Source organism: Rhinolophus hipposideros, assembly GCF_964194185.1.
Source record: "Rhinolophus hipposideros genome assembly, chromosome: 5".
In the NCBI taxonomy this organism is placed as follows: domain Eukaryota; kingdom Metazoa; phylum Chordata; class Mammalia; order Chiroptera; family Rhinolophidae; genus Rhinolophus; species Rhinolophus hipposideros.
Window position 1 is genome coordinate 30,796,638 of NC_138051.1, and position 13,782 is coordinate 30,810,419.

At 34.3% G+C, this 13,782-nt stretch overlaps 1 protein-coding gene across 1 annotated transcript; it reads left to right on the forward strand.

Moving 5' to 3' along the window:
* Positions 1–554: 554 nt before the first annotated feature.
* On the forward strand, positions 555–12,352 carry CCNB1IP1 (cyclin B1 interacting protein 1). The gene is made up of 5 exons (XM_081048348.1): positions 555–638; positions 2,916–2,988; positions 6,350–6,682; positions 9,394–9,727; positions 11,312–12,352. The coding sequence occupies exons 2-5, from the start codon at positions 2,977–2,979 to the stop codon at positions 11,512–11,514; spliced, it is 882 nt and encodes a 293-aa protein (XP_080904474.1). The 5' UTR covers positions 555–638; positions 2,916–2,976; the 3' UTR covers positions 11,515–12,352.
* Positions 12,353–13,782: the final 1,430 nt, after the last annotated feature.

Sequence of the window (13,782 nt, forward strand, 5' to 3'; positions counted from 1 at the left end):
AACTTTTTTGTTTTAATTTTTTTATTTTGTCTTTGTTATGTTTTTTGATAGCTGTATTTTTGATAAATATTTCTTAGAACATTGATTACAGTTTATTAAAATGGTTGGAGATAAACTTTGATGGCTGTTCCTCTCACTGCTTGGAACCTTAGGTAGTGGGATTTTAGTCCATCATATATATATAAGCTGACTTGTCTTCACTCAGAGCACCATGGGGATGGATTGGCTGTCCATTAGTGCCTTCTGATTTTTGCGGAGTCAAACAATTATAAAACATAGTAATTCTAGGTTAATAAAATGTACCTGTGATACAAAACAAAACTAAATTTAAAACATGACTATAAAGTTTATTGAGAACCCTTAGATTGCAATAGTATTTGAATAGCACTGATCTTGGGCTATGAAATGAGCTCTAGTGAAGTTACTGGGAGTTACTGAAACATTATATTACTCTAAAGTCATTCATGTTTAAATTTTAAATGGTTTACTCAGTTTTATACTGAGTGATTGTTCACATATTCAGGGCGATACTAAAAATATCTTTTTCTTTGCAGTATGAAGGTAGACAATTCTTCAAATTGAAGATGGAAGCTGACTTTTCTCACCAGAAAAGATTTTTAGAATCAACTTGCAAAAATGTAAGAGGCAGCAAAGGAAAGAGTAAAATATTTTATCGTTCTTAGATTCCACACTGTAAACTCTGTGAAAGCAGGCCAACTTCTTTATCCTTAACGCCTGGCCCAGAATAGATAATCAAAAAATAAACTATCTGGGTACCAATGAATCTACTTATAATTCTTAATATCTGGTTATGATGCTTGATCCTTTAAGAGGCAATAAAGAATGCCTGTGAAAACATCCTATGTATGTGAGGAATAGATATAAAAGCTTATTGACATTTAATAGGAAATATTTTATTAGCATTTTATAGACTTATTGGATATTTACCAATTGATTTAAATTACACATACCACTCAAGTATGATAAAAACAAACATTATTTCTGCTTTATATTTAATGTTGAAATATTCTCAGTTTTGGCTAACTTATACTACAGGAAATTTTTTGCCCAATGTACTGTACTTACATTCATGCGTGTATATTTAATATGCAAAAGGTATATTTAATATGCAAAATACACATCCAAATATTGGAAGTCTGGTATACTTCACTGTGTTTTGAAATGAGATTTAATATCATGCTTATACCAGAATCACACCCATGGTATGTAACTGTAATAATGTCTGTTAGAATACGAAACCTATTTAAATTAAGATTCTTTTATTAAAGTATCAAATTAGTTTTAGAGTACATGATGCTAACAGCTAAAGATTCAAAGATAATGGGAGGGAAAGTTACTATCTCTGAGACTCTTAGAGAAATGTGGTACATAAATACTCATAATATAGCTGAAAGGTACTTAGAATATCTACACAAGATCAAAATCAAACTACCTGGCAAAAATATCATTTTTGAAAGGTGAAACTAACGTGTAATGAAATGGTGTAAGTGATGTATAAGCACAAATTGTACTGTCAGTTTATCCAGACTCCTTATAAATTAAAGCTCTATAAATGTAAAGGAGAATTTTACACCTATAGAAAAGCAAAGAATGTGACGTTGGAGTAGACATAAGCTCAAAAAGGAAAGATTGATAAATTTGTATACAGTAAAATTCAAACTGTTTGCATGCCCTGTAACTGGCAAAGGATTCCATATAAATGAAGGAAATGATCAAAGGATTTAAATGTGCAATTCATAGATGAGAACCCCTGAGTAATCATTCACATGAAAAGATGTTTAATCTCACTAGTTGAAAGAATTACACATTACACAACATTGAGATACTATTTTACTGCCATTAGATGGGCAAAACTCAAGACAGAAAAACTGACACTTGATATGTTGCTGGGTCTGGAATGTGGGCTCCCTTTTCTGGTGGCAGTAAATTTAAGTTATACTTTGGAGAGTGGTTGTTTAAGATACTTATACAGTAACCCAGTCTCTGGGTATTACGTTGTATAGGAATTGGCATGTGTACTCAAGGAGGCATGTACAGAAAGTTCACTGCAGTATTTTTAATTGTAAAAACCGGGAACCCCAATGTCCATTAGAAAGTAGATAAATTGTGGTATATTTGTAGTATTTGGCTATTAAAAGGAATTAATACAAAGTATGTATATTAACTTGACTACATCTCAAAAATGAGTTAAAATGACCAAGTGATATGTGCTATGTGATGAAATTTGGTAGTTTTGGAACATGCAAAACAAGACTGATGTTTACTGTGTTTACCTGAAAACAATACCTAGCCAGACAATCAGCTCTAATGCGTCTTTTGGAGCAAAAATTAATATAAGACCCGGTCTTATTTCACTATAACATAAGACCAGGTATAATATAACATAATATAATATAGTATAGTATAATATAATAATACCTGGTCTTATTTTACTATAATATAAAACCCGGTCTTATATAAGACCAGGTCTTATATTCATTTTTGTTCCAAAAGACGCATTAGAGCTGATTGGCTAGGTCTTATGTTCGGGGAAACACGGTATGCATATACTAAAAGTGTAAAAAAGCATGTATGAGAATAATAAACATCAAAATTTGGTTTGTTTACCTCTGGAGAGGTGGGAGGAAAATGAGGTTGAAGTGTACACGGGGTTTTCAATTATATCTAATGTGTTACTTCATTAAAAAAAATCAAATGTGAGAAAGGTTTGGGCTTATTAAAGCTGTGATGCTTTGATATGCTTGATATTTAATAATAAAGGTTTGGGTTTATTAAAGCTGTGTGATGCTTGATATTCTTGATGTTTAATAACAAAAACCAATATTTTAAAAACATCTTTTTTGTGGGTGGCTGCCTTAGCCTTTCTTGATTGATTTCAGTGGTTTCCTCTCTAGGAGCACCCTAGAAACAAGCCAGTGAAGGGTTTATCTACGCCATGAGAACAGGATACATGCCATGAAGAAACAGGTTAGTTCCTGATGTTCCAAACTACTGGGATATTAAGACTTTGTAGCTCCACCCACTATATATATAGAAAGAAAAATAGTAATTCTGACAGGCTATTCGTCAAATGGGTTGGAAGTTGGAAACTGATTTAGAGAGAAAATGGTGTGGGGAACACTAGATTTTGGGAATCAAGAGGATGACCTTAAACAGGAAGGGATTGTATTGCAGAACAAAGGTAACTTGGCTAGGATCACAAACTTAGGTACTTGTATTGGTGGAATTTGAATGCTTTGTGTTTTATAACTTTAAATGACATTGTGTCCTTTTTACATTTGGCATAGTCAAAACCAGAAAATGCACAAAAGGCTTAGATAGCCAAAACATGTTAGGGATTACATGGTTTATACAAGGAACCTAATTTTCTCTGAATCCAGTTTGTACCATTAGAATTAGGTCTCAGCTCTAATTCTCAGAAAATAGACATTTTAGGAAATGTATACAAAGCCCAAGATGACCCTTTCTAATTACTGTGAACAAGTTGCAAATAGACAAACTAGCAGAATGTTTTAACAGGTTTTTCGGAGAACGGTTTAGTATTAACAGATTTCACAACCCACCGAGGGTTTGCGGGGCATTGATGTCCATTGTTTTGCTGATTCATTGGATTGTGCCTGTTACAAATTCATAGTGGAGTCACATCTGGAAAGGTGGTTACAAAAGACAGCATTAAAGCTTATATCCCCAGGGCCCCTCAAGCCCCCCTCGGCTTAATTTCTAGTATGAATTCTAATCGACTCATATATTGAGCCAAAAAATCAGTACAGAACAGAAAAGGAAGTGACAGGTAACAAACAGCATTAGGGTCAAACAAATACAAACGTTTAAACAATCACAAGTGGGTCCAGGACAGCACATAGGCTGATCACCTCAAAAAAGCTGTGGCACCTGATCCCAAGTGCTGTAATGAATGTTCACAAGGCAGAGTGAATCAAGGAAAGTTCCAGAGGATGTGTAAAAGCTGGAAAAATAGCTATATCAAGATGAATAAAAAAGTCAGAATCTACCTCAAGATGGAGGCAATAGCTGTCCCATTACATGTAGGTATCATCATTTCTGGGAATTTTTCCTGAAACCACTCAGCCTGTGCTATCCAGCTGGCACTCCCCACATGTTGCCAGGACAAACACGTGCGTGTATTAGGTTCTCTATTGTTCCTTTCTGCCCTGACCCTCAGGGGACTGACCTCAAATGTTATCCCCATTAGGATCTAGAGAACATTATGTTAAGTGAAATAAGTCAGAAAGAGAAAGACAAGTACCATATGATCTCACTTATATATGGAATCTAAAGAAAAGACTATGTGAATGAACTAATCAGAGACAGTTTTGGGGACGAAGAGAAAAAACCGAGAGTGGTTAGATGGGTGTGTGGGAGGGGGTTGGGGATAAGGGGAAAGGTGAAGGGATTAGGAAGCCCCTGGTAACCACAAGATGGCCTCAGGGTTTTTTTGAAAATTAATTTAGGGAAGGTATTCAATACTGTTGTAAAGATTTTGTTGGGTATCCGATGGACATGCGTCCTATTTGGGAGACCACCTCAGGGATACTGTGGATACCTGATCATGGCATTATACACCAGAAGCTAAACATTAATGAATGCCAACTATAATTTTACATATATAATGTGATGGTTCAATGTGAGGTCGGAGGGATAGTGGATGGGGGGAGGGGGGTTCACAGTATGAGGGATATAAATGATGAACGTCTAAGTATTACCTTGTTTTGTACACCTGAAACTAATAAATAAATAAATTAATTAAAAAAAATGTTATCCCTATTAAAGTTAGGATGGTACTCTTGTGCTGGTGGAGGGCAGTAAAGGGTAGTCAATGACAGGATCTGCGAGGCTGCAAGTGGGAAACCTAAACCAGGGGTCGGATTTGTGCGCTCACGGCCCATGAGACGCGGGTCCCAGCATCCTGAGCGGCTGGCACCCCGGTGCTCACCACCCGGCAGGTGACTGCGCGTGCGCGCCGTGCGCCCTCTGCCGTAGCGGCGACACGCGCCGCAAATCCTTTCGCCTGGTGGAGTTACAGAGGCAACGGCGTTTTCCCGCGCTTTTTCTCGGGCGCCTCAGGTTAGGTACTTAATTAATATTACTGTTATTTTCTCCGTGGAACGCAAAAAGCAGGCCAAGAATTTCCGAGTGAAGTTTCTGTGAGTCCAACTCTCAAAAACTTGGCCCTCAGCTCGCTAAATTGGCTTTCCCCCAATTCCTGGAAAATTTGGAATTATCTGCGCCTCTCGCATTTCCCGAGAAGGGTCTCAGCTTCAAAACTGTCCCCAGGTCTTCTGTTTCCTCTACTCCCATTGTGCTGCTGAAGGTAAAAATTGACCGCATGACCAGCTGCAGGTGCCGTATACCTGTGGGGAGAATCACTCAGCGGTGACATTTGGGGTAAAGGTGTCAGAGGGTCCTTGTCAACCCCTATGACCAAGGCTGCGTTCTTGACTGATTTTGTCTGTCGATAAACGTGAACATTTTGTCTTGGTGTGTAATTGGTGTGTCACTACCATATTTAACAATGTATGACTTATTTTGGTGTATCCCGAAGATTGCTGTCCGGTTTGGATTAGTAAAATTCCAATGAGAGTGGACAACATATTGAAAAGTAACTTTCAATATTTAGTATTTAGTATTTAGTTGTAAAAAATGTTTTAAATAGAAGCATCGCACTGAATAATGTTTATATTAATAGGTGAATTGTTATGATGATGATTAAAAAAATCTGCTTTTATACAGATTGCCAGGCTTCATAATGGTCAATTAATTGGATGAATTAGATTAGTTTTCATTTAATACTATCTGGTTACTACTCTTTCAGTCAACACAGGTAAAGAATCTGAGAAATCAGCATATATGAAAAATTTTAAAATACTTTGCACTAAAGAATGGCTGAAATTAATGCCTGGGCTTTTATATATGCCAAGTGAGAGAAGTAATACTAAAATATCGTAGCAAACAATGAATGGGTAATTTGGGTTTTTGTTTAGGCATTGAGGAATGGCAAAAAGCACTAATTTGATGTTTATTTGTTTGTACTTTGTAAATGTTACTAAATTTTTTCTCCCATGTACGTATTATTTTGGATTTTAGTGAGATTTGGAACCACCTATGTCTTTAACTATTTCCATAAAAAAAAAAATTCAATGCCTTTGTAGTGATTTGCATGAAGGAGCACAATTAATATTGATTATAATAAATATGAAACAATGAAATGTACATTATTTTACCATAAAATGAAAACATGCTTTATTTATTTAGTTAGTTATTTCATTTTCACTGCAATTTGACTTATTTGACCTTTTCATTTACTCCTTAGGATCCTTTTCAGCATCTAAAGACATCACTTTCTATTATGTCTTTGTGTGAAGACATGCTGCTTTGTAATTATCGCAAGTGTCGAATCAAACTCTCTGGTTATGCATGGGTCACTGCCTGCTCTCACATTTTCTGTGATCAACATGGTAGTGGTGAGTTTAGTCGTTCACCAGCTATCTGCCCTGCCTGCAACAGTACCCTTTCTGGCAAGCTAGATATTGTCCGAACAGAACTCAATCCATCAGAGGAATATAAAGCCATGGTACTGGCAGGACTTCGACCAGAGATTGTGTTGGACATTAGCTCCCGAGCACTGGCCTTCTGGACATACCAGGTTAGTGCTTAGGCTAGTTTCTTTGGAGAGTGTGTTTTAAGGTATATGTGAAAGTTTCTAGTAATGTTTTTCCTTCATCGTGTTTGCAATTATTTTTTATGAATGTATGGAAAACTTTCTTTTTAGTAAATCATCTTCTTCAAAAGTAGGTTCAGGGCAGCTGGTTAGCTCAGTTGTTTAGAGCCCGATACTTGTAACAACAGGGTTGCCAGTTCGATCCCCACATGTGCCATTGTGAGCAGTGCCCTCCACAACTAGATTGAAGCAACTACTTGACTTGGAGCTGATGGGTCCTGGAAAAACACACTTAAAATAAACTTAAAAAGTTAAAAAAGAAAGTAAGTTTATTGTTGAAAATCCAAAAGGAAGAAAATTAAAAAACATCCATAATTTCCATCACTCAGATATAACCATTGTTGATATATTTTGTGTATTAGATTTTTTCTGTGCATAAATAATATATAAATAAAAATATATATTTTTGTCTTTACAAAAAAAGATAATAGCACACGTACTGTTTTAGTGGCCAGTTAAAGTTGACAATATATTATGTCTATTATGAATATTTTATTAAATTTTTAAATTAAGTATTCTATAATCATAATTTTAGTGGTTGCACTGTATCATGATTTATTTTCATTATAAAAAATGCTGTGATGAGTGTTTTTATCATCAAATCCACATCCTTAATTATTTACTAAGATTAAATTCCTGAAGGTGGATAAATACATTTCCATGTTTTTAAATTGCAGTATTTTAAAATTGCCCTCTACTGAGACAATATCAATTTGTATTCCCTTAAGAAGTATATGAGGGTGCTTGGTTCTCCACACTTTCTACTGCCCAATTTGATGTGGGTAAAATAGAATCTCATGGCTCTTTAAACATGCATTTCTTGGATGACTTTTAGATGGACATATTTTCTTGTATTTTTGCATGTATTTTTCTTTTATAAATTGCCTTTCAGTTTGCTTATTTCAATTGCTGTAGTTTTTTTTTCCTACTGATTTGTAAGACCTCTCTGTATATATTTAACTCAGATGTTGCAAGAAATGTTTTTTTCACTTTTATTAGTCTTCATTGATTTTCTTTGGACATACAGAAGTTGAAAATTTTAGTGTATTCTATGTAATAATATTAATGATTGCATTGTATCATATTTTTTCATAGGTTATTTAAAATGATGCTGTATGAGCATTTTTATCATCAAATTCATATCCGTACCTCTTTTCCTTTATGTTCTGCCTTTGGTGTCTTCTTAGAAAAACCTGCCTTCTGTGGAGAACTTTAATCATATCCTGGAGTATGTTATATCTTGCATGTGCATTTATAAGACTGATTCTTAAAGGTTTTGTTATCTGTCAAGTAAATATTTTCATTGTATTTTTCTGGGTATGATGTTTCTCTTACATACTCCTGTATCGTCTTATGTTTACCTTGATTGTATTATTAATATTGTATCATAATTACCTCCATACATGTTCACCTTCTCTAATTGGGAGAGTTCTTTAGGTCAAGTTTTGATTCTTGTATATCTCTAGATCCTCAGTCACCATCATAGTTACTGGTCTTAAGTCTCAGTAAATACTTATTGACTGAATGGATAGACACTGTATATTAAAGTAGATTCCTATTTGGGGGTTAGTATTGATTGAACATGTACATGTGATATTGTTTTCACCATTTCAGATATGGAGGAAACAGTGAGTGAGTTAGTAAGATAGCCAAAAATTTACTTCATTAATTTTTTTCCTAATATTTTAGTCATTCAACATACATTTTTTGAGTGCCAAGAAACATTTATATTTCATGCACCTTCTTAGGTGCTAGGTACATAATAATGAAAAAAACCTATGAGCTTCCAGGAGGCTACACTTTAGTGGTGCTAAAGATTAAGAAAAACAAAAACCCAGACATTTACCATCTATCTATCTATCTATCTATCTATCTATCTATCTATCTATCTATCTATCTATCTATCTACCTACCTATCTACCTACCTACCTATCTATCTTTTTAAATTTTATTGGGGAATATTGGGGTAAAGTGTGTTTCTCCAGGGCCCATCAGCTCCAAGTCGTTGTTCTTCAGTCTAGTTGTGGAGGGCGCAGCTCAGCTCCAAGTCCAGTTGCCGTTTTCAATCTTTAGTTGCAGGGGGCACAGCCCACCATCCCATGCGGGAATTGAACTGGCAACCTTGTTGAGAGCTCACACTCTAACCAACTGAGCCATCCGGCCGCCCCAGATCTTATATTCTTATGTAATGTTCTCACAAAGTGACATCTTGTTATTTTTCCTGTATTTTAGTCATATGTCCCATCCACACTCAAGGGGAGAATATAAGTACCACGAGGCAGGGATAATTGGGGGCTATCTTCTAATCTATTTTCCACACTATGGGTTACTTGAAACACAGGATTATATTTCTTAAAAATTTTTGGACTACATGTCACTTGTTAAGGTTAGACAAATAACTCATTTCTTTTGTTGGTGTAATGGTAGTTTGAGATTTCTTTCTATGCATTTAGTGACATAACGTATTATTTTCAATAATAATCATCCTATTGTACATCCTGATTACTTCTTAATCTTATTCTAAATGTTAATAACAATCCAGTATGGGCATATTTTTGTGTTTGTATAAAGTTTCGTATTATATAACTTTATATTTATTTCATTAAAAAACCTTTATTTTTTTTCTCTTGGGACAGGTACATCAGGAGCGTCTCTATCAAGAATACAAATTCAGCAAGGCTGAGGGTCATCTGAAGCAGATGGAGAAGATATATACTCAGCAAATACAGAGCAAGGATGTAGAATTGACCTCTATGAAAGGGGAGGTCACTTCCATGAAGAAAGTGCTAGAAGAATACAAGAAAAAGTTCAGCGACATCTCTGAGAAACTTATGGAACGAAATCGTCAGTATCAAAAGCTTCAAGGCCTCTATGATAGCCTTAGGCTACGAAACATCACTATTGCTAACCAAGAAGGTACCCTTGAGCCATCCATGGTACCACAGTCTGGTATTTTTGGCTTCCCTGTAGGTAAGGAATAGATGTAATATCCAACATCTATTCTTTTAAATCTGTGATTTTTCACACTGTGTTCTATACAGTTCTATACGTGAATTTCACACTGTGTTCTATATAGTTCCACGTAGTCCAAGGAGACTCCAAACGCCTAGAGTGGGATAGGCTCTGGGTTCTTCATTCATGTCTCAATCTGTACATCACTGCTTTTATCTATTTTATTTGATTATGTTTAAGTTGCATCTTCAATTTGAACTGTAAATTTGGGGTATATCTCTCCAAAATAAAATTTTGCAAATCGCTCCTTTAAATGAAAAACTATTTAAGGAATAGTTGTAATAATAGTTGTAATAATAATAATAGCTGCCGTGTATTGATTCCTTACAAAGTGCTAGGCACTGTTATACATGTATTTATGTTATTTTAAAAACTTTATAAGGTAAGTATTATTTTTATCCCTCTTTTACAGATGAGAAAATTGAGATACAAAAAGTTTAAGTAAATTGGTCAAGGTCACAAAGCTATCTTCAGAGCCCACACTCTTAGCCATCTGTTATCTTCTAAGAAGGATATATTTCACTTTTACAAGGCAATACTGATTGCACAGTTCTTAACTTATTGTGGGTTGTTTGTTTGGTGGATGTTTTTGTTTAATTATTTGTACATTCATCAAATATTTATCAAACGTGTTTCACATGCCAGGTTGGTAGGTATAATCCTAGGTAATGAAGATGTAAAGATTATGCAGATAGGATTCCTGCCCTCTGGAAGTACACAATCTAGAATGATACTAGCCCTTTTCTGCTTGTTTGGTGCCTTGGCAGATGCAGTGAATCAAGTGTTATTGTGTATGGGCATTTGTAGATGTTCTTATTTTTTCCCTTGTCCCTATCTACATTTATATTTATTTCTTTCATATTCACCAATCTTTTCCTGTTCTTTTTGTGCACACTTACCGTTTTCCTTTTACCTCTTACTTCCATTTTTGGCTTGAAGCAGATATAGCCACCATTCTCCTTTAGTTATGTGTTCCCTTTAAAACTTGTACAAGCCCAGGATAGGTTTAGTGGAAGTTGTTAAATGCTTGTTGAATCAGATCTATTGTCTGATTTTTCTTAAGGATATTCCAATTGATCTCATGTCATGCGTATGTGCCAGTTTTCATAGTTGTCATATATTTTTTTGGAGTGTTTATGGTAATCTTTTAAAAAACTTAGTTTTAAAGAACCTGGGACAAAAGATTATATACCCCCTTACACGTATATATGATATTCCTTTGAAGTAGATTAACAAATAAATAAAATTATGATATTATACATTCTAGCTCTACTAAAAATGTATTTCATTGTGTCAAATTACTTTTGGTGATGAGGTCATGGCTATCACAGAAGAAGGTACAGTTTATATACTGTGGTCAGGGGGAGGGGGTGGGGACATCAATTCTTTTTTTTATCCAACATTAGGTTTATATTTTATCTGTCTTGTATGTGTTGGGTTCTATTAAAATATTTATTGAATATTGAATTACTTTTGTCTTTTTGGTTCTAAAGATCTGTAAGTAAATAGATGCCTAAGTTTTTTCCCTTATTTTTTTCCTAGGGAACAACTCCAAGTTTCCTTTGGACAGTACACCAGTTCGAAATCGAGGTGGTGCAGATGGAGATTTTCACTTCAGACCATTTTTTGTGGGTTCTCCCACAGCACCCGAACCCAGCAATAGCTTTTTTAGTTTTGCCTCCCCAAGTCATGAATTAGAGCAACAGCAAGTCTCTAGCAGGGCCTTTAAAGTAAAAAGAATTTAGCTCACATTACAGAATGCTTTTGTTTACTTTAAGTGATGTCGTTTAGTGAATAATCTTTATTCTAGATAGGAGTCACCCACCTCCCTGTGCTGTTGGTGACTTCCTCCCTGTGCTATTAAGTGTTCGAAGTTGTCTTCACATTTTCAGTTTATGAGAAACTCAGTGGCAGTGAGGAGTGGCTTTAGAGTCTGGTTTCTTTTCCTATTTCCATTATATGAAGCATGAGCATTTTATTAAACTCAATTTCATTGTGAACTGTTGCGTTTTCACCATTAGTAAAAAGGTTACAATATTATTGGGTGTTTTGTAGATCAACGGTTGTTTCTGTCTGGGCTATTTGACTGAGCTATGTTTTTGCATCTGTATAAAAGCACCAAAGCACTTACATGTCTACATGTCACTTTGGGTTTTGGTATTTATGCATATATGTATATGTATGTTTCTTTATATTGATATTTTGCTGTATTTGCTAGTATGTGAAGATTTTGGTTCAGGACATGGTAGTTTGTCATTTGGGTGTGTACATTTATTTCTATATATTTACGTACTTCCTCTTATAATTGTTTGGAATGTTTATGCTCATGTCAGTGAATGAGAGTACAATTTGATGCACATCTGATCATTCCCTATTTCTATTTAAAAATAATTCACATTGATAAAGTATTTTGCAAAGTTGATTTTTTTTGCCATTTATTTTAAAATAAAATTGCTCTTTCTTTACTGTTTTGCCAGCTGTTGCCTTGGTTTACTCATTTAGGAATATACTTCTAATGCAGAAAATTTACAATATGTTATTGATGTTGAGAGATTGTATTAATTAAAATACTTTTAAAAGATTTTTTCCTTGTTTTCCTTTATTAAGTAATGAGGATTTCTGATTACTATCACAGATAACTTATTTAAAGCATAGAGTTAAGAAAGAAATTTGAAGGATACTTTCAGTAACTTTGTCCTATAGAGGCAAGACTTGAAATCGTACTGGTTGGGGAGACAGAACATCTGCGTTCTAATTATGGCTTTTTTTGTTGTGTGTCTGAGTTTAAACTTTCTGGGTTTTTGTTTCTATATCTGTATATTGAGGGATTGAATTAAATTATCCAGTAAGCTTTTTGTAACTCTTAAATTTTATGATTTATTATTGGTTTGGGAGGAATTACAATGGAATTATCCTAAATGCCAAATCCCATTGCTTTTTTTAGGTAATAAAGTCATACTGAAATAATTTGAGGATATTTTATATTTAGTCATTGTAGAAAGGAGTGAATACCTTTGCTTTACATAATTGAATATCAAGCAAGTAATGTTTTCTTTAGGAGGATAGAATATAAAATCGCTTCTAAAATACTTAATTTTATTTTTTAATTTTATTAAATTATAGTTGGCATACAATATTTTGTTTCAAGTGTACAACATAGTGATTTGACATATATCTTACAATGTGCTCACCACACTGTCTAGTAACTATCTGTCACCATGAAAAGTTACCACTCTATTATTGGCTATATTCCCTATTCACCTTTTCACAAATCCCTTCATCTCCATATCCTAAAGTTAAAATTGTGTCTAAGAAAGAGGATGAAAAATCTTAAAAATTTTAAAACATCCTTCCCTATTTCATAGCTAATCACAGATTTTATAGATTACAGTGCAAATATTTGTTTTCCTTGTGCAATTTTAAATTTTGTTGGAAAATGCTTTGAGGAAATACTTTTATGTACATTTATGACCTGTCTTGAACTTTGCTGCTTGAAGTTCACAAAATCAGTTTGAAGTACAAGAAACTATAATTAAAACTAAAAAGTATAGAGAAACTTAGGAGTCTCCCTATCACCCCTTCTCCCCAGCCACTCACTTCTGCTTTGTGGAAGAAATTACAGTTGCCAGTGTCTTGTATCGCTTTCAGAGATAGTCTAATGTGGAAGCAAGTAATTTTTTACTTAAAAATTATACTTATTTTTGAATAGCTAATATATATACAGATAAAAAATTTTAAAGTGTACAAAATTCAAAAGAATTTGCCCACTGATAACTCTCAGTCCCCATTTCCCTCACCAGAGACAGTCATTATTTCTTACGTATCCCGGATATCGTCTATCAATAAGCATTGTTAGTGTACTATTATACTACTAGTGTATTAGTGATGGTTTTCATAATACCATCCCAAGTGTAGATTTATTAGAATTGTGTGTTCAAAATAAAATTCCTCATAGAAAATCACTGTTAAGTTTGGAAAATATTCAGACAAGTTACCATTGTACTACATTTCCT